This window comes from Sturnus vulgaris, chromosome 8 (assembly GCF_052056855.1).
Source record: "Sturnus vulgaris isolate bStuVul1 chromosome 8, bStuVul1.hap1, whole genome shotgun sequence".
Taxonomy (NCBI): Eukaryota; Metazoa; Chordata; class Aves; order Passeriformes; family Sturnidae; genus Sturnus; species Sturnus vulgaris.
The window spans coordinates 24796006-24818245 of NC_142250.1; the positions used below are offsets into that span (position 1 = coordinate 24796006).

Sequence of the window (22240 nt, forward strand, 5' to 3'; positions counted from 1 at the left end):
TTATGGTCACTCCAATCCTGTTGAGTTTAAACTGGCATACAGGACCCTTTCTTTCATTTTCACAGATTCTTTATTTCTGAGTGTTGATTTCTCTTAGGAGGCCAAAGCCACAACTCCCATCCTTCTCTGATAGTCTTTGAATATGTCTATTTCCCTGCTGCTGATTTCAGGGATATTTCCAGGCTTGATGCAGAATTGTGGGAAGATGCAATGTCATTAATCCTTTGCCCTCTCTTTTCCAGACGGTGCATTCAGATTGTGCACAAGTTGCTGTGCTACCAGAAGAAATGCAGAGTGAGGCTTCATTACACTTGGAGGGAGCTCTGGTCAGGTACTTGGCCTCTGCAGAGACAGTCAAACAGGAAAAACCCCCAGTGGTGGTTGTTTTGTGGCCATGATTGCTTGTTCCATTGCTACAGGGTTAAAAAGCAAGCAGCAGTTCTGTTAAAGCATCTTTATGTTGCTTCTTAGTTGCTACATGCAAATTGCCTCCTTTGGAAAGCCAGTTCATTATCATAATGGTAGCTAATTTACTTTCTTATCTGTCCATGTTCGCTATGGTATCCAAATGTCTTTGTTTTTCTGTTTCATTATCTGAGTCCCTCTCTACCTGATTGGAGAAAATGGAGTCATGTTTTATGGAGTGGTGTTTCTCTCTCAGATGTTTGTGCATAGAAAGGAGGTAGGCTCTTGGGTGAAGGCGGATGGACCTTGCTTTTCCCTTTACTGTAAGAGATGCTCACACAGAATAGTATGTGCAGCTTCAGGAGAGAGCAGCCTTGAAATGTCAGTATGAGGGAAAAGAGGCTTTTAACTCTGACCTTTGAGTTGATGGTACAGAGTCTGGTTTGTGCCACTTGCATCCCGAGATAGATAAATAAGTATTGTGGAGCCTGACATACTCTAGTGGACAGCTTTGGAGAACTCTTACATGATGCAATCATTGTGTGGGAGGTCTGGGGAAGGGAGTTGCAGAATGGATGATGAGACCTAACAGGCGTCTTTGGTGGATATGGTATGTGCTCCAGTTCTTATCTAGCAAGCAGTGCAGTAGCTCAGCCAGGAAAGTACAGTTAATCCCCTTGCTGTTGTGGCTTAAACAAGAGCTTTATGAAAATTCAAGGGAACGTGGCCCTAATTGTGTATTCCTGTAGCTGTGCTTGAGACTTAGGATCAGCGACTTGCCTGGTGTAATGCAACTCCTATCAGAAATTTGAGAGAGGATGGCTTTTGAAAGAGGCAGTGATCAGTGTTTTGTGAAGCTGTTCTCAATTGACACTGAGAACTTCCCTTCAGTAGCCTTGCCCAGCTGAGATGTAGGTGCAGAAAAATTAACCAACAACCTGAGTAATTTTCAGTTATTAAATTTTCACCTTGTGTGACATGTGGCCTATTCAGCCTTTCTAAATTATTCCTGCAGAAGGTGAAGTGAGTGCCACTAATTAAGGGATTAGCAGTTCCTTTTCGGTTGTTTTCCTCAGAACAGAGCCCCTAGAGGCATGGCTGCAGTGTAGTGCCAGTTCAGGAGATGATTGTGTACAATGTGGATGTCTGTTGTGAATGGAAATTGCAGCTGACAATGTGTGTGATATCTTCTCAGCAGTTACAATGAACCAGAGCCGTTTCTATTTGGCCAGGCTGGCCTGAGTCTTCTACACACTGGCAGAATAAAAGTTTGAAAGACAGCACCTTTTGCTTGAAAGTATTGTTCCACAGTTCAGGGAGCATACTCTTAGGCATCTTTCAATTCTTAACTTTCCCTATTTTAGGGGAGGAGAAAAAATACTCACTGCACACTGAGATTCAGCATTTTGGGATATTCTTGTTAGCTGTCTCTAATTAGCTGGTATTTATATAGACCTTTGGAAACATAAAGTGTCTCAGAGGTATTAAGTACTGCACATGCTTTGAAAGCAAAGCAGTAATATAAATACACTTGGGTTGGTCACATTTCTGTGAAGGAGCTGGAACTCTGGCACACTTGATGTAGCTGAAGAGTGCCATGCTTACAATAGATTTTTGTGTATTTCAGGTGATCCTCTCCTGGGAGTAAACTACCATAGAATGTTTAAATTTTTTTTTTTTTAATAGGATGTTGAGGTGAACAGAGAGATTCTTCTGTAGCTGCCAAGTGATTTATACAAGTTGGAAGGCCCTGGGTGAAATGGTAGATACACCTGTAAAAGGGCAGGTCCTGGCTGCTGTCTGCTTCTAGAATGCTATATAAGTTGCAGAATAAATGCTAATTACCAGCTCTGTCTTGAGATCTGTCTCATACTTAACTCTTACTGTCAAGATTGCTCTTTGATTACCCAGAGTGCTCCTGCCTTTGATGTGAAAGAATGTCTCTTTCTGTGGTCTTGATCTATGTGACAGACAATTCCAAACCAGAGCGCAAGACTTCTGAATTAATTTCTGTCCTTCATATGACCATCAGGATTTTATTTTGGATCGAATAATTGGTTATCACTGCTGGATGAACAGCTAAAAGACACTGTAAGGTCTGAGATATCACGTTGCCCCATCAGGTGTGCTTTACAGAAGGTCTTCAAGCCTACACTTGTCTTCTGGAATGACAAAGTATGTGATGACTTGAGCAATGCCCCTGTGGTGCAGTGGGGATAATAGCAGTGGAGGCCCCCCAACAGAGCAGAGTGGAACAAAGAAGCTGGAGGGAATTTGTGTAAGGAAGAGAGTTCTACCTGGCACATAAATGGAAGAGAGTTTTTTCAGGCAGAAAATTGAGTGGGAGAAGAAGACAAAGAGAATACCATGGGGTAGGTGGTCGGTATAGGGTGTGGAGGAGCTGAGATAAAGCTTGTAGGTGGAAGCAGTAGCAGTGTATGGAGCCTTCTGTTCACTTGCCAATTCTAATCTTAGCTAATCTCTAATTAAGGAAAGCCACTTGTGTGTCATCTGATAGATTGATGCTCTTCCTTTGTGGCTGCTTTGTCTTCAGTATGGAAGGCCAGCAGCACTTTGAGAGTTTCTGCATTTACTTTGATTTTGATTTGCAGTGATGGCAGAGAAAAGCAATGGAGCCAGGTGTTTTGGCATCTCTCAGGACACATACATACCATGCTGTTTGTGCAGTCTGTAATACTTTATACATTTTGGATATGCTACTATTTGGCACATTGTTTCCATATTATCCTATTTCTGTTGAACTTTCTTTTGCAGCATCTGAGCTTAACGAAGAACAATATTGTTAGAATCTTTGGATGTGATCCAGCCTAAGCTTCTCTATTAGAATAACTTTTTCACGTTAAGTCAAGGGACCAGGACCATGGCACTCCAAGGAGTCTAGTGTTGGCCAGATGACCAAGAATGTTTAGGTGACAGAGAAAGATGCAGGGATTTGAGAGCTGGAAACAGGATTGACAGAAAGGAAAATCTGTGGGTGGCAAAAGTAGTATGTAGAAGCTGGTTCTTGCTAAAAGCAGTGTGAAAATAAATATCACTAGTGGAGCTAAATTCTGGAACATCTTAAAAAGAGGGCTGGAGAGTGAAAAGCAGTTGTAATCTGATTAACCTATGAAAGTGATTAGAAATGCAGTTACTGATAGGTAGACATTCAGATCCAGAGATGTCTGTTGATCTTGGTTCTTTTTTAATAGTCCTTTTCAGCAGTCTGTTCACTTCTGTTCCACCAGTGATTAGTGTGCAGCTCTTCCCTTTGAGTGCTGAAGAAAATCTTCAGGTTTTTCACCACTGACAGTGTACCATTGCTGGTGACTATTGCTGGAAATTTGGCCAAGGTCAGAAACTCTTAAGTGGATATGACTCTGTTTACCTGTTTGCTTGCAGACATGCCAGCTGGAAATCTCCTGGACTGTTATGCCAGGTACCTTATACTTTTTAAAGCTGATTTGTTGAATGTCAAGTGTAAGGTACTTCATAGAGCTGATTAGGAAACTTGGGAACAGCCAGTTCCCTGTTCTCAGAAACAGCCCAATGTTTTGGGGCTAGTTTGTACAGCACTCAAGTGATGGACAGTGCTATATGTGTTGTTGTTGTTGTCAAGCATGTATGAGCTATGCCAGAAGAGCTTTCATGAGTCATTTAAGCTTTGTATATAAAAAAAAACCTCGTTTCTTCAACTCCTCCCACTTCAAAATTAGCAATGCTTGAGCAATTCACTCTGAGCTTAGGGGGTGCAGGTAACTTCTTTGCAGTTGCTATGGTTTGCTTTAAGCAAAAGCTGTGTTTAAAGAAACAGAAAAGCAATGTTAATGCAGACTTCTAATAGCAAGAGTAGAGCCTTAAAAATCTGAACTATAATAATAAGGGTGAAATAGCTATTTATTGGGGCAGTTGAATGCAAGTAGGATTAAAAGTGGGTATTGCTGTTAGTAAGTGTTGAAGATCAGTTTCCAAATTGTTTTAACATAAGAATATAGTTCCTTATCTTGTAGCTTATTTAATTTGGTAGATGCAGAATGCACTATTAAAATAAGGGTGCTTCAAATATGTAGCAGTATCAAGAATTTAATTTTTCTCCTTTTTCATTTTGGGGTTATCAAAGCAGACTTTTACAATGCTACTAGACAAAATACACTTGTTTGTTTTTTTTTTTTTCTCCTTTTGTATACTCTTCAGATCTTTTTGTCAGGTTCTGTATTTATAGCAAGGATAGTACTGCATTCAAAATCTTTTTGGGTGAATACTAAAAATACCAAATGTTCCTTTATGGAAGATTTTAAAATAAAGAAGCAATTTTTTGTAGGGGAGAATCTCCCCCCAGACTTTCCGTATATATAATACTGCCCTTGTGCAGTGTACATTTAAAATTATATTGTTTAATCACTTTGCTTTATTATTTTTGTGACTGAAACATTGATTACTGAGAGTATGTTGTCTATGTCATTTCTGGTTCTACAACTGTTGAGCAGGTCTGCTTCAGCCCTCTGATTTATGCTGATGAACAGACTGGAAGTCAGGTGATGTTGTGTCTTCCCTTCATCTCTAATCCAGCTGTCACTGTCACATTCTGCAGCAGCTACCTGGCAAGGGAAGCTTATCATCTTGCAGCTCTTGTGGAGGCAGGATTCTCACCCTGGTGTACCAGACAGTGTAGTTCACTGGCAAAGTTCCTGCTCACTAGATGCTATGAGAATTTGGAAGACCATAGAGCTGCTTGGCCAGTTAGAAAATGGCTTTGTTTCTCACACAGACTAAAGGCTCTAACAGTTGTTTGCCAAGGAATACAAACTGAGAGTTTGCAGTCCTTAGGGGGGTCCCTTTCTCTTTACTTATAGGGGTGTTGGTGCTTGTGATATGTGTTACTGTGTTGGCCCAAGCCGGGTTCAGGAATGCAGCTTTTAATACTGTAATACAGAATTCAGGAAAGGATTGAAATTGAAAAATGGTTTTATAAAATAATTTTTGTTTACAGTTGTGGTGTGTGTTGTGGTTTGATATTCATTGATTTATTTAATTTGTACTGCTGGCAGCACTCCATGTTACCCCAAAGCAAACCCCAGTCCCACCTTAGAAAGCTCACTTACAGGCAGCAAGATGGGAAGGTCAGAATGAAGACTGCAAATGTCTGTTTGTAGTATTCTGTCATTTGCAACTGGTGGGACAATGTCATGCTCACCTTTCTACATTACCTCCTTCAACCAAAGCTAGAATTTTCATGGGAACACTCCAGCCATTTAGTGAAATGCCCTGATATTTAAACTCTTAAAGAGGATAGTGTAAGAATTGCAGAAACTCATTGGCTTTCTTGTAAAGGAGTATGTTCTAAATTCCCTGCATGGGTCATTTTTAGGAAGCATCTGCTTTTACTTAATTCTACTTTACCTTTACTTTGTTAGCATATTTTAATACTGATGATTAAGAGTTTGACCCTGATAGCCAGTGAACAGAAGAAGAATAATACAAGATTTGTGGCTGTTATTGATCACCTAGTAAGATCAGGATGGGAATTTCTCAACATAGCCTTGCTCAGATTGATGCCTTAAGTTTTTTCTATTCTGCTTGGATGTACTTTTCTGATGTGCTAGGGTGATGAAGACAAAACAGTCCTATTCCAGTTGAGAACTCAAGGACAGTTTCTGCAAACTTCAGGCCCTAAGCATAAACAACGTGGAGAGAAAAATGAACCAAAATCTATAAAAGTGTGAGATTTTGTGACCAAGTCCTCCTGTGCTTCCATCTTGGAGCCATCCAGGCAGGGGCCATGACTGTGGCACTCATACTGCTAGGGTGAGACTTTTGTAGGCCTTTCGTAGGCCTCTCCATAAATACCCATTTTATTCCCTTCAACTCTGTAGCCTCTGTTCCAGCTCCTCAAGGCATCAGATGAGCAGAAAGGGAATTTAGTCATTTGCATGGATAAAAGTCTGGCAACCTTTTGGTCATCCTGCCTCAGCCTGGCATGTCTCATCCAGATATGTTGCTCTGTCTTGTTTTAAATAAAGCTAGCAAATACTGGAGAATTTGATGGTGAATCACGAACAGTTTGCAGATTGTAGTGACCTAGTGGAGATAGTGTGATAATTTTTCCTGGGAAATGGTCCCATTGATGATAGAAGTGTTACAGTCAGCTGTTCAAAGCTGTTTCTTTATTTGCACAGAGAGGTTGCAGCACTCAGAATGCAGTAATTTATCCTGGGCCCCTTATTGTGTTCAAGCAGCATCACTCCTGGATTTCTTACCTTGCAGTCTTTCCATGTTCTCACACAATATTTCTTCTCTTTCTCCAGATTCTCCACCTTTTCTGTTTTTTAAAACCTGAGGGAAAAATGTGCAACGTTAACTCCCAAGACTACTGCTTAACAGTGTGAACCTACACTGTCAGACAAAACAGAATTGAGCTCCATACTACCCTTTCCTCTAAAGAGGGATGAAGCTTGTGGGGGTGTGTGGGGTTTTTTAAAAAAATATTTATTTATTTTAAAGAAAAAAGCATACTGTTCATCTGAGCTTTAGGTGAAGTTGGAAAATTTGTGTTATTTCTTACTGCTTGCTGGATTGCCATCTAGTAGCATTGCTCTGGCATCAGCAATCAGCATTTCCATTAAGCTTGCAATTTCACACTGTTGGTTCCATTTAGGTGGGAACAGTGAGTACCAGGGATGGAGGCTATATAAAGAAAGTAAAGGGTTGGAAGTGAAGTAGCCTGCTCGACTGATCCTGGGAGCGATGGGTTGTGCCAGCATGTGCTCCAGCCCTCTGGCAAGCTGTTGATTCTCATTAAGAAAACAGCCTGCTTTCATGGATGTACCCTTGAGAGCGAGTCATGGGGAAAAGAGAGAACAGCTGTGGAGTGCTGGTGATGGGAAGCCTGCCAGTTGCCAGCTGCTTTTTGCCACAGAGCTGTGGTGGCTGGGAGGAGGAACTCAGCAGTGCCTGTGGCAGCGAGAGGGAGGCTGGAGGAGTGTCCAGGCAGGTGATTGTTACAGCAGTGAGCAGGGTGCTCCCTCCTGATCGCAGCAGAGCAAAGAAGCTGGAGCATGTTGACTAGTGATGTTGACAGAGCTTTTATTGCTTCCCCTGCTCCCCTGAGAGGTGACTGCAGCATTGGTGCAAGTCTTGTTTTCTAGGGCTGTGGGTGATTGGCAGGAAGCTGCAAGTGCTGTCCTTGAGTAATTGGTTCACTTGTCCAAAGGTGCTGGGATAGTTTTGCCTCAGGGAGTTCTGGTGTGTTAGTTTGTAATTGCAATGTAACTATTTCTCAGACACACTTCCTATTCCCGCAACACTATCTGGGAAACACCTCTGTTGGTTCTTTCCTGTCAAACCCAATCTGTAGATCCTCATCTCCTGCTGAGTTTGTTTTGATCACTATTCTTCTGAGTGCCTGCCAGAGCTGAATGTGGCCAGATCTGCACCCTCTTAACACTTAGGTCATCTCAGAATGTCATATTTGAGCCTTTTGCTTCCCTAAATCTGAATTGCCTTTCAGGTATAGCATTTTCTAAGGTGATTACTCTTTTCTGGGGTCTCATAGCTGCACAGTGGGCTATATGGTTATCCTAGTTCAGCCCTTGTGACTTCCAGTCTGGAACAAGAGAGTGGACTAGTCTGTGGTTATGGTATTGTCATGTTGGGAGAATCTGCTTTTTTCCCATTCTGTGCTGTAATTTCCCTCATGTGAGGGAATCATGCTGAATTTTGGAATCTGGAAGAACATAAGAAAACATTGTTTGACCTATTGTTTTTCAACAAGTGTTTGATGTTGACCATTTAGAGACAGAACACTAAGTGTAGGTGGACCTTTGATCTGGCCAGGTACAGCCAGGGCTTGTTGTGTTGTTCTTTTTATACTTCCAGTGCTGTTGCAAATTGAATGGTCCTGTTTTCTCTTGTATGTTGGAAGAATTGAAGCACAGAAAGACCAGTGCTGCTTCCTGAAGAATCCAATCCACTCGATTCTTAGTTGCAGCCTTAGTTGCATTAAGCCTTAACCAGATCTGGCTTACCTTGTGCTACAGTGAAGAAATAGTTTGGACCTTGGGAGTGTGTATATATAGCAGGGTGGCTATAGAAGGTCCAGGGTGGTTACTGTGCTGCTGAAGCACTTGTAGGCAGATGACTTCTCTGCAGTATGTAAGTATGCAGTATGATCATGCCCAGATGTCATGATCAGCTACCTTCTAGTGATATATGGGTGGGGATCTTTCTAAGGGGGCTGTGACTTGAGACACTGGAAAGAGGACACCGAATATACTGTTGGTTCAATGGTAGCTTCTAGAGGGAATGGGAAAATCACTGTTCTTTCCCATGTGCCCTAAAAGTTGAAGGGTAGAAAATTGGAGAATTTTAGAAGAGCACTAGATCCTGTTAATGGATGTTATACTGTAGCTAAGGAGCCCTCACATCTCCCTCTGCCCTGCTCCTTTCTTGAGGGCCATTATATGCACCATTAGAAGATTGTTGACCTATATGCACAGCAGATGCAGTGACAGAGGCCTCTGTACTGTGCTCAACCCATCTGAGCTCTCCTGACGAGTGTCTCAGGGCTATTCTCTTCTGCTCCGTTGTGCAATAACACATCAGAGCCTCCTGATGCTCCTGGCAGAGTCTGTGCTATATTCTGACTTGCTCAAGGGATGATACTACTACTTTTTTTTCCCCTTTTCTCTTGGCCTGCCTTCATGATCCTGTTGCATTTCACATGATCCAAACAGAGAACACTGAGACACTAAATAAAAAAAAAAAAACCCAAAAAACTTTATGTGAATCCAAATTCAGCTGGGCCTGGATATATTTCTGTTTGAAACAAGACTTACAAGGAAAGAAGGTAAGTCTGCTATGTGAATAAGAACAGGAGAAGCGGGGAGTGAAGGGAATCTGTAACAGGAATTACCTTCTTCCTGGTAGAAGAGAAGGAGAGATGGTGGCTGCCCACAGTCTTCTCACAGAAGTGGCTTTAGAGAGGGCAGCAAATAATTAAGCAGGCATGTACTGCTGCTCCTTGGCAGACAGAGTGGCTACAGAAGCTGATAAGGGAAAGTGCTAAGAGGTTCTTTCACTGCAGTCATTTCATTTTAAAAAGTAGGCAGGATATCTATGATGTCACTTTCCATCCTTTCACTGTAATAATCCTTTGGAAAGAAACTTGCCCAAGAACCGACCTGCCGTATACCACTTTTCACATACAGCCTGTCACATGGCTGTGTGTCCTCTCAGCATGCTTGTCTACTTGGGTTTGAGGCTCTGAACATAAATGTCCAAAGCTGTGTTCTCTTCTTGTTGATTTAAGAAGCATAGCCAGTGTACTCAGATCAGGTCACTTACATGAATGTACTGGTGGCTGCATGTTTAGTTACAGCCTTCTCCCTTTATTACTAAAGGACTCCTAATACACTGTTTCACTGTTGTATTGTAAAATTATGGATGTTTTAAGACTCACCACAGTTTCGGGTCCTGCTAATAAATGCCAAGAACAGGTATCTTGAGGGAGGAAAAAGGGTCTATGCAAAAATGCAAAAAATGCAAAATGGTGCTGTTTTCCAGTTAATGTTGAAATAGATCTCATACCCAAGCCATCCATTCATCCATTGCTATTAAATCCTGCAGCATAATTTGGGATAAGGTGGCTGAGCCCGAGCAAGGATCACATCGATGTCTGCTTGTGCAGCTGGGGAGAGTGAAGTGCTCCTCTGTTGGGGAAAAAAATAAAGAAGGGATAATTTCCTGGCTAGTGTGAGAGGGCAGTCTGCAGGTGGGGTATGAGAGGTGAATGAACAGTTGATTGCAGCAGGGAAAATGTGACACATCTGGTTTGGCTTCAGTTTGTTTAGGAATAGTAGCATCAGTGCTCTGTTGGGGCTCAAGGGCAGAGGGGTGTTCAGTCAGTTGGACTTTCCTCTAAAGGTTTATGTTGTCTGTGTAATTGTTGCTGAAGGGCACTAGGCATATGAAGCCAGATCTAAAAGTTGCTAGTTCTGAAAACTTCAGGGCATAGCTGTCCTCATTTTCAGTACAGGGCCTGCCTTACAAACAAGCTGCAGAGAAAAGGCAAAGGGATTTAAAAGTTCCACAGTGTTCACGGTCCTTAGAGACACTTGAGTAGAGGCTGCTGCAGAATGTGCTGGTGTGGAAAAAGACTGGTTGCTCTTTTAGCATCGATGTAGTGTATATCCCATTTAGGAACACTGCAACTTTTTTAGGAATGTGTGGTTTCCTAACAGTTGATTAATTTGTCAGTGCAGGGCACACAGTGACTGTAAACCTCTGATGGGTTAGTTCTTCTGACCAGGCTCTGAGCCAAGCAATCGGTTTTTTCTTCATGTGAAGCATGTCCCTCTCCTTCCTAGTTCTTAGGGAAGGAGCAGCACAGATAGTTTTGAGTGCACTGCAATTCAGGTATAAATACTGATTTCAAGCCGAGGTAACCTCTTGTCTTCTTTCTAACTGAAACAGGAAAATTAAACATAGATTCATCACAATGGCTGAAACAAATGTGGGGGTAGAACAGAGAAAGTTCTCCTTCAAGTGTTGTCACCAATATAGAGCAGTACAAGTGTTTCAAGGTGGTCTATGAGAAGTACTAAAGTGGGCAGTTGTAGGGTGCTTATCCACGTCATTTGGTGAGTGCTTGTGCTCTGGACAAATACACTTGTTCTTTTAAAAATAGTTCCTCCTCGTCACAGACAGCTTTCATGTTCGGTGGTTTTGTATTGCACTATTCCATGACCTGCTGACAAAGGCCATTCAGCAGGGCTATTGTGGGGAGAGCAAGAGGCAAAGAAATGAACACGAGGCTTCTCACAACTTGTCAGAGGAAATCCAGAGTTCTGCTACTTTGCTTCCACAAACTCAAGCTGCTGGCAGTTGTACAGCAGCACCTGGTAATGAGCTGTGGCCCTGCGGACTTTCATGGCTGGGAAGGAGGTAAAATCATGCTTGTAACTACAGGATGGAGAAATGGCCAATGAGCTGCTGTGACAGAGATGCAGGGCAGCTGTCTGCAGTCCAAGGCACTGACTGCAGGAGACTTTTTTTGCTGTGGAGGTTTGGTTACCTTGGCAACCTGTTTTTAGCTGGATCTTTGCTCTGGTGAAGAGCCCATCTGTACCTGCTACTTTGTTTTGAAACGTTTGTTTTACAGAAAAATAACTGACAGGGGTATTTTCAGAGCTGTGTTATTGTGTAATACAGGCTCTGCTTTTGGTCCCAGGAGTTTGTCTGATGATGGGGTGATGATGGTATGGAGAGTTATATGGCTGGATTGTAAAGGTGTTAATGTGTCTGCTTCTGAGGTGAGCTGCTGACATGAGAGGGGGAAATGCTATTGCTGATAATTAATCCTGGAATAGCTCTGAAAGATACATCACTTGCATGTCTGGAGTTTGCAGAGAATTTTGTTCATTCCTGTTTTGCAGTTCAGCATCAGCTACCTGCTGGAAGATTAAATGGAAATAGCTTCTGCCTGTGATGGGTAAATACCCACCTTGGGGTTGAAGGCTTCCCTTTTGGTGTGCATATATAAACTTGTGATACTCATGGTTAGCTTCTAGTGTTGTAAAGAAGAGGTTGCAGGACTGCATTCAGAATCTGACAGTTTTGTTTAATTCAAGATCTGACCAGTGTGTTTGCTGTAGTTTTTTTTATTTTACCTTTTGTGAATACTTTGTAATCTTGAAGGGGGTGACTATCTAAATTCTGCCCATACTTCATTCCTATTCCTTGTGCTTTATTTCTTCCTCTTTCATAGCCTGTACCTTGGGCTGAATGGTCTTTTCTGCATTCACTGTGGAGTTCTCCTAAACCACAGGTTTTTTTCTCACCAGTTACTGGATAGTGTGTGACACTTGTGTAATGGTGGGGGGAAAATGGATTTACAAGTTCTACTTCTGCCTGTAAGAAATTGGAGTCATGTCTGGTATTGTTCTCTTGGATGAAGTTACAAATTAGTAGACAATTAACAATCTTTTTAAAAAGGTGTGTGCAGTGTTCCAGCATTGACTTTTCAGGATATCGTAATTCAGATGTTTTAAGTCTTGAAATGTGTTGACTTCAGAACAGAGAGTACATTAAGAACCTCTTCTAGTCAGACATCAGCTTTCACTCCTGAACAAATATAATGCAGAAGAAACTAATTTTCTGAAAATTTCAAGAACTAGGAAATAAAAAAGATAAAAAACCTACATTTTATTCAAGTGCATGTAATGCAGTTGTTTATTGTAAAGTCTGTTTGATTAAAGCATTTTTAGCCAACCTTTTTGTTAATTACCACTGTTAGTGACTGATACTGGGTGGTTACAGCAGGAGCTTTTGTTGTTTTATTATTTAAGACAAGTGTGAACCAGATCTGTAATCTTTATGGCACAGCCCCAGATAACTGACACAATAAAGTACTACATCCTTCTTTTTACCAGTGCAGCAGTATTGACACAGAGCTACAGAAAAGCTGTGCTGTGGGGGTTTTCTTACCTTTTTTATTTTTTATAACTGCATGTATCAACAAGAGTGACAGTTTGGGGCTGACTATGCATACATCATGTTGGTGATATATGAAGCAGAAACGAGACAGTTGGATCCTCCAGCCCCAAAGCTTGCTCCAGGATCTAGCTGATAGAAAAATCTCCATGAGCTCACTGAGTTAACAAGAGACATACCTTGAGCCTGAGTAGATTTGATTGGGAAGTCAGTGAAGGAGAATAAATGTGGGAAGGTAAAATAGCTGTCACTTATCTGTTCAGCAGGGTACTTTAGCAACAAAAAGCACCACCAAACCCTACATATCAATTGATATATTTCTGAGGTGAATAGCTGGCATTTAGTTTAATTTATACTAGATAATGTAAATGCATCTGTATGTAAGTGACTTGTTGAGAATGGCTTTGCTTTTTATAGTATTTTAAAAATACTTATTCTCTCCTAGCTTTGATCAACTTGTTGAAGTTCCTCATGTCTAATGAGACTGTTTTGCTGGCCAAGCATAACATCTTCACCCTTGCTCTTATGGTGAGCATCTTTACCCTTGCACGAATCCTCTTATTTTTAACAACTTTATTGTGAATTAATATTAGGAAGGAATGCTGAAATGATTCCAGAAAAGATTTCTGGCCTGTTAAGGAGATATGAGAACAGGGCCATGAAGCAGAGGAGTATCATGGTGGTTGGTTTCATTAGGTGTTTGGAAAGGGCAGTGCTGGGACTCACTACAGGGTTGGCTCATTGAAATAAAAAAGTCTTTGTGAGGAAAGGCCTAGTTAAATTTTCCAGATTAGATAATTTTTTTTTTTTTGTTCTGTGGTCCTTTGTATGCAATATAGAAACATGTTTTTCTGGCCCTAGATAAAACAGTATTTAAGCTTCTTGTCTGTCTCTTTGGTACTATAAGGTCAATAAAAGATAAAGCAATGAATCAATGTAATATTATCTGCTGTAATTGCAATCTATTCCTTTGAATAATACGTATTATTATATAATATGATAATACAATAATTTGTATTATTTCTGTTGCAGAATAGATTTGGGATAAATGTTCTTGTTGCAATTTCTTTTCACTTGTATAGGTTGTGAACCTGTTCAACATGTTCATCACTTACGGAGACACATTTCTGCCCACTCCCAGCAGCTATGATGAGCTGTATTATGAAATCATTCGGATGCACCAGAATTTTGACAACCTTTATTCTATGGGTAAGTACCACCTGACTTGTCAGGACTGCTGCTGCCTGGAAGTGAGGGTGGTGGAAGAGGGATATTTGTGTCAGGTGTTTCCTGTCCATCTGCTACTGGTGTGCACCATGTGAGGTGAACATGTTTTGTCTATGTGTATGTGTACACATGTATACTAGGGCATGTTGGTAAATTAAGAATTGAGAGAGGGATAAACTTACTGAAAGGATAAGTTTTCTTTGAAGTCACAAAAAAGTATGAACAGGCTCATTGCCCTTCTCTCTGTCAGTTAATGTTGAAAATACAAATTTATTGTCACAAGTAGTATGTGGTATTTCATGCATTTTGTGTATTTTTCCTCTATTACATTTAACACTTTCAAGTCGAAAAGCAGGTACGTGCTGCAGAACCACCCAACACAGAGAAACACTGAATGCAAATAGGAATTTGGAAAAGAATTTGAGAAACGTACAGCAAGAAGCTTGCTGTGCTAGACAAATCACATCTACTTCACTCATTGCCAAAGCAACCAAGAAAACAGCCCTCACAAACCTGCTTGCAGTGACAAGTGAATCGCTGGACTGAAGAATGTGCCCCCTGGCAAAACAGGGAGAAGCTGCCATCCTTCAAGAGAGAGGGAAGGGAGCCAAGTGACACCCAGCAGGGAAGAGGAACAAAGAAGAGCAAGGAATGCATGGAGGCATAGTCAGGCAATGTTATACACAGGAACCTGGAGCCCAGGGTAGCTGCAGCAGCACTGGTGTGTTGCATTCTTGAAGCTGTGAAAAAAAGAATATAGCTGTGTTCTTTGTTTGCTTTATTCCAATAGGACATTTCATTCCTTCTCTCTCTGCTCCCTTCTCAGCGTGATCACCCAATGAACAACAGGAGTTAATACAGGCGTATAAAGAGAGTTAAAGGGCAGACAGTTGGCCACAGCCCTCTGCTGACATGGGAGAGAGACATCCTCACCTAAATAAAAGTAGCTGACTACCCTCTGTTACTGCAAGCAGAAACAAACTGCCCTTTTGTATAAATTTCCCAGTTTTCAGCCATTACATAAGGGAATACTTGGCCATTTTTGTGCCCTCTGAGTGCATAAGATTTTTTGCTAACCCATTTTCTGCTCCCAAGAGTTGCAGTTAGTAAGATCAGGTGCTTTTACTAGGTAATAATTTTTTCAAACCCATCCCCTGTGTAAGCTGAAGGTAAGTGTAATAGAAGAATAATGCACTCAAATACTTCCTCAGTTGTGTTGCAAAGGGTACACCAGACCTGTTGAAACAATTTATCACATGAATGTTTGCCCTCCTCCTATATATAGTAAACCCTATTGAATTACTCTTGCAGATGCCTGAATTGGATAGATTATTTCAGGTATTCAAGTACAGTACCTACTGTTTGGCAATACAGTGTTTCTCAGAGCTGACAGCTTTTTTCTGCAGGTCGCGTAATGGTAGAGTAGAAGGTGAGCAGGTAGCCCTGTCTCAAGCTGATGAAAGCTACCAGGTGTCCTGATAGCTTCCCTTTTTTTGTCAGCCCATCTCTGAGACTACAGTGACCCTTCTGTCCCCTACCCTTGGGATATTTGTTAGCACAGATGAGAAAGTTACTCCTGTAGTTTTTCTTTTAATGTGGTTGAAACTTTCCATGTTGGGTGTGGAGGTGGAATCTAATTGACTTGGTTTTTTTTTTTTCTCTTGTTCTGAAACGGAACTTTATCCAGATCTGCAGGACTGAAAGCTTCTGTCCTTCAGTTATAGGCATAAGTATGCAGCCACTGTGCTTAAGCATTCGCTTGTAGCATCCATGTTTCTGGATGATCCAAAATTCAGATGATGAGCTTTGCTTCTAAATTGAGGATGAACCTTTCTTATGGAGTCTAACCTCCAGAAAACCGTGTATGTACAAATTCAGAGAAAATTCCCTTTGTTCAGGCAATATGGAAATTAATCAACATCTGCTACAGTATCTGTTATTGTTTTGATGCTTACCAAGAGTTGTGCAAGTAACTGCCACCATAAAAACACTACATATCCTGACCTAAATAAATATTTTCGGTACTCTGGCAGAAAAGAATTGGATTCCCTAGAAGTTCTTCCTGTTGCAGAATGTTTTCAGATCTGTTCTTAAGTCTGTCAGAGACCATCTGTGCAAGATAACACCACCCTTATTCCTACAGGCAGTGTTTTTTCTTTATGCTGGTGTGTAATTCCTCTCTGCCACTGTAGATAAATGAGCATGTAAAGAATTCTTCATTGCTGGAAAGGGTTTAAACTGCAGTATGTAGTCCAGTTCAGATGGAACTTTGTGTAAGCAGCAGCTGGAGGAGAACATCTGTGTGTGGAATAAAAGCTATTCTAGGCTTGGGATGCTGCTCTGTTTCTTGAGAAGATGAACTCTGTATGTGATAGTGAAAGCACTTCAGAGGATTCAGGTTCTTCCATCCCCTCTGCCTCCAAGTCATTATTCTGTTCTGCTCACCCCTTCCATGTTCATTATGTTTCTTAGATGGGCTTTGAAGGGAACTTCTACCTTGAATCACAGGTAATCTCAGAGATGACCTTTGTTTTGATGTGGTTCCTGGAGTGCTATCTTGCCAAAGCAAATTTTTTTTTTCCTATTTTGAATTATGAAATTGCCAGTTCTGTGCCAGCACTGTTAACTGTTATCTCCTTTCAGTTCTAAGGCTGTCTACCAATGCTGGTCAATGGAAGGAGCCTGCAAGCAAGGTGACCCATGCATTAGTCAATATTAGGTAAGGAGTAGAAGTTAATTGCTCTTTAAAGTTTCTCATTTCCTGTGTGACTACATTTTTATCATGACAGTTTCACATTTGTTTTAATGAATTTTGTTTTGAATTTTTTCTACTTACTGGGCTAAATTGTTGCTCTAAACAGGACTCACAGGCATAAAGGAACGATCACCAGGGTTTGATTGTCCTCTAATGATTCTCTCAGCTCTTCTGTAGACTGAGTGCTTTCAAAGCATAGCACAAACTTAATGAATTAATCCCCACATCATTCTTGGGAGAAGTTATACAGTAGAGAATAATGCTGTACTGGCAGAGCAATTGTGAACCTAATGGATTTTTGTTGCATGAATCTATTGCAATTCCATAAAGCTATGAAGGGGACTGGAAGCCTGCTGTAATAAGCAGATTTGAGGTCTCTTAACATTGCACGATTTTTGTGTGTGTTTAAAACTGATTATTTAAGGACATTTCAATGTTCTCTTAAATCTCTTCCTGTTCAAGGGCAGAAGGGGAGAAGTTATGCTTTACTTGTAAGGCTAAGGAGTGTAAATCTAGGTATGTATTCTTTCACAATGGCAATAATTAAATTTTGTGGCACCTGAAGCAGCTACTACTGACTAAGATAGGTGCTGGGCAAGAAGATCATGGATATGATTGATTGGAAAATGGAGGACTGTTGAGAGGGAAAATTTACTTCTTAGCTCTGGCTTATAAACAAACCATGAAAGATAAAAGTACATATATGTTGAAAAACAGTCTGCCTATCACTTCCCTAGGCACCCCGACACTTAGTGTCTGTGCAACACCAAGTAGCTCAGTAATGTTACATTGCTAGTACTCATGGTTTTCCTCACTACAAAAGACATTGTGTAGGACAAACTCACTGAGGGCATTTCTCAAGTCAATACACACCTTCCATGTCTGTAAACTGCCTTAAAGGTTCCCTTAATAAGTCTGTAAGCTTGATAACATCATATATTATTCTAAACTTACTTTGCTGCTATCCTTATTTTTGGTTTTTTTAAGCAGATGTATGTGAAACTGTGTAGGTAGATAGTGCACTTGGAGTGAAGCTGCAGAATAGGTGGCTGTTGACTAATGTCACTTAATGTGACACAAAGTGTCTGCTCTGGGAATGCTCTGTATAACCGGTGGGAGAAATCTAAACTCGCAAGAGAGAAAAACCAAATGATCACAGAGAATTTGTGCTCACCTCTGGTTTGTGGAACCAAGATTTTGTATGGGTTTATTTCGTGTTGGCTTTGCAACTGCTTTTGTGAGGATCAGGATGCAGCTGAGACAAGATGCAACCAAAAAACCAGCACTATGATAGGCCTGCAAGGACAGCCTGCATCAGGCATGTTCAGAAGGTGGTGATGTCTGGAATCAGTGGAATCTCTAGTCTGTTTGACTTCTGGTAGCTTTCCTCTGCTCCACCCAGCTGCTCATCTATGTTGAAATTCCACAAATGACTGCTTTTCATTCAGTGAAATTAGTAAAGATCTAAATTACAGATGATTCAAGGCCTTGAGAAGGATTAGAATTCTGAGAAGTTAGTCTGTTTGATTTATCCTATTTCCTTGCTCTCAAAAAAAAAAAAAAAAAAAAAAAAAAGAAGGAAGGGGAAGTTTTGTCTTCTCGTTTATTTTCTTCTAGTGGTAAAAATACTTTGTTTGAAGGGTTGTTAGATGAGTAGATTTCAGAGCAGCCAGAGAAGTCCAAAGGTAGTGTGCTTTTGTGCAGGTGTTTGATGGTGTGATGGTTCAGAATGGTGACTGGGACTAGAACCTGACTTAGCTCCCCATTTTCCGCATTTTCTTCTTTGTTTGTGCCCCTTTGGTTTTCCCTTAGAGTGGTCTTAGCATACTCTGTCTTATTTGGATGCTTTTGCCATGATGGAAATGAATTTAAGAGAAATCCACCCTGGATTTTTTCCTCACCTTGCTTCATCATCCTGTAAAGTTTTTATGAGCAGTGATTACCTGCTTTTTGCTGTAACTGTGCAGTGCAAAGTCATGCTTTGGTTTATATCTTAGTCTCAGTACACAAGCTATTTAAAAATAAACATTGCAATTTCCTTATCGTAGGGTTTTTAGTGGGTTTTTGAAATGTAAAAGCATCTGCCTGTGCATGCATACAGTGGGCTTTAACAAGTGTCTTAAATCCTAGTGTACAATTTTATGTACGTTTCTGCTGGGAGAGGAGTGGTGAGTTGTTTACAATGTTTCAAGGCTGCAATGCATTTGTGTTACAGAAGTAACTGTTGGGGAGACCCTGAAACAGTCCTGCTTGTACCCCACAGTGCTGGACTGATGAGCTCTGCTGATGAGATGATTGCTGATGAATTGCTCAAATGGACAGTCAGGATGAGTAATACCTAGAGAATCTTAGACATGTTCTTCTTTAAACTCAGCCACAGAGAGATCCCACTTTGTGTATCCTATTATGGTATGAACAGTACCTTTTAGTTGGACTAAATGTTTTCCAGTAGACAGTCTGAGTTTTGTTGTTGCTGATTATTTGATTTTTGCTGTCCTTACTCCAGTCAAAAAAGCAGTCATGAATATTCTTTTTGAGTATTAAGAGATAGAGAGGCTATTCCTACCCTTTTTTCCTTTCTACAGATAATTCATCATTTCTGTCCAACCCAAAGAAAATGAAAAATTGAAGGAGAAAGAATAATAATATCCTTACCTGTCTGAAAATCTTACATACCAAACTGGAATGAGTGATTCTGATTGCTGTCCTATCTCATAATAGTCATTATAATATCTGTCTGTGGATTTGTCTCTGTGGTTTTCATAAATAATTGAGATGTGATAGACTGCAAGATATAGCTGCAGCACTGATGGGGATGAAATAGGAAAGTGCAGCAGTTGGTGGTTTGAAAACTCACCTTCTCACCTATGAGGAAATAAACACATTTTGAGACAAGGTTTTTTTTTTTCCCTTAACTAATGAGCCTCTTCAGATAACATTGTGCAGGTTTGCATTTAATGAGAATTTTATTAATGCAGGGTTCAAAGGGGCATTTTCTGATTGCCTATTCAGTGAGAAAGGTGGCAGCTGAATCCCTGTATTCTTTTAATAGACTTTCTCCTGATCAGGATTTTTGCAATGTGAATAAATAGATTAACTCAGTGATTAATAGGCTGAATTTCTCCCTTGTCTGAAATTCAGCCCCATCATAATTTTTAACGTAATTTTATTTTCTCACTGAAACACTTTTAATAAGCAGAGAGTAAGTTTGTAGCATAGAACAAGGCAATAGGATTTTTTTAAAGGTGTTTTCTGTACTGTTGTAGCATGCACTGCAATCCTTGCTTGGGTGCTTTCATTCACTCTTCCATCTTGCAGCTACTTTTGTTCCACTTGAGCCACCCTGTGTGATGTTTTTTTCTTTGAACAGAAGGTGCTGCTTCTCCCAGGGCTGCTTTTGGGGTTGTAAAGGAGCGACTGGGAATTTCAGAGGAGCACTCATGAGCATTGCATGAATGTGTATAAAATGGTTTTCCTTGATGCCAGTCTACACAGGAGCACTCTGAAGGAACATTTGTAATTTTACTTAGGCCAAATTGGACTGTGCTTGTTTGTTGTAGGACACTTGTCATCCTGGCCCTGCAGCTATAGCTCCTGATAAATTACCAGCACTCACAGAACTGCACTTACTGAAAACCTTGACAGAGGAGAATATCTGTTCAGATATTTGTTAGAAAGGGGGTGGCTGTAAGCAGTCCACCTAGTACCCTCAGGATTGTTCCACCAGACTGCAAGGAATTTAGCATTTGTTTAAGGGGAGAGAAGACCAAAAATGCTGCTGACCTAGTCATGCTACAATGACTTTTATGCAGGATATGTGAAAGTGGTCCTGTTGATAGAGGAATGCATCTGTCTGTATTTGTGGTGTAGCTGGTGACCTATGGATTACAGTCAGCTGAGACTGTATGCAAAATATGTTTATATCTGTACACACACACTTTCTTCCTTCCCTCTCTGTACAGACATAATAGACATACAAACACATTTCTTGCCAATATGAATCAGAGTGAAAATGGGAGAGCAGGCTTAAAGCCTATTTATGAAAAGAAATGGTCAAGAAAATCGATGTGTGTATATATTAAAATACAGACATCTGTATGAACATTATAGGTGTATGCAGCTATATGAGTGTGAATATCCATGTGTGGATGTCTGTGTATGTATAAATACATATATATATCCAGACATACACACGTATATACACTTAAATTATATATATTTTTTTACATATAGAACACACACACACACACGTTCCTTTGACAATGGGCTTATTAAAGCCATAATCTCTGAGATGAAAATATCTTCTTGAAATAATCTTCTTGTTTCCAGCTTCTTTCAGATGAACCACAAGGCTTGGCTGTAGATGCTGAGGTGTTGCTTCTTCCAGCAGTACTGTTGCACTGGATGAGTCCCCTGGGACTGTGGGACCATGTGGAACTGCTCAGGGCCAGCCAGTGCAGAGCAGCAGAGGGTGCTCAGGCATGCAGGTTACAGCCCACAGTGATCTGGAGTTTATTCCCTGCAATTCTTAAAACCATCTATGAGGACTACACTGATGGAATAAAAACTCCATTGAATTGTTCACTGAAGTGTGTTTAATGGTAATGACCTCTGACATGCTGTCACTGCTAATCAACCTGACTGAGCTCAGATCACAGGATAGTATAAGACAGTCAACAATTATTTTTTTTAATAAGAAAAAAGCAACAAAACCCAAAGAGAAACTCGGTAATGTACTTTATCAGTACTTTGAAATTGTAACACCAGCTTGACAAGATTATGGTTCAAATTCTTACTAAAATAATGTAAGAAAACTTCTGAAGTGTATGCATCCAAACTATTTGAAGAATTAGTTCATTTCAGTTTTCAGGTGTATCATGGCAGCTTGAAAAAAATTCTGATGCTGGAAATCTGAAAGCAGATTTTAGATGAGGATTCTGGCTTTGGTCTGGTTCTTTTTTTAGTGATGTGTGGTCCTCACAGAAGCAGCAAAACTAGCAGACCCTTCTTGTCATTTCATGTGTTTCTTGTTGCATGCTTTTCTGACTGCATAGGGACTTTGGCACAGCAGAACAGTTCTGAAATGCCACAGTGGTTGTAACAGAGTTATAATGGTTACTCAGAGTTCACCTGCTAACACTGATTGTTTTTCACTCAATCTTGCAGTATTGTGGTAGGGGAAGTTCCTTTACTAGGAACAACAGATCTTGATATGAACAGGTTCTGGCATTAGCTGGCACCTGAACAGAGGAAGCAGGTGGATTGAAAGGGAAAGACCTTATGACCAGCAACATATTAACAGGAGTATCAAAAAAGAAGGAAAGAAGCATTCTTATCTTGAGTTGCAATGTTTCATCTTTTTAC

The 22240-nt window shown here is 40.6% G+C and overlaps 1 protein-coding gene across 2 annotated transcripts in view; it reads left to right on the top strand.

The window, feature by feature from the left end:
- The window catches only part of ARMH3 (armadillo like helical domain containing 3), a 124929-nt gene that overhangs the window by 39842 nt on the left and 62847 nt on the right, over positions 1 to 22240 (top strand). For both annotated transcript variants that reach the window (XM_088169237.1, XM_014885945.2), the window contains exons 20-23: positions 243 to 331; positions 13340 to 13422; positions 13977 to 14103; positions 16765 to 16840. In XM_088169237.1, the coding sequence (XP_088025363.1) occupies positions 243 to 331; positions 13340 to 13422; positions 13977 to 14103; positions 16765 to 16840 (375 nt within the window). The remainder of the gene's footprint in view (positions 1 to 242; positions 332 to 13339; positions 13423 to 13976; positions 14104 to 16764; positions 16841 to 22240) is intronic.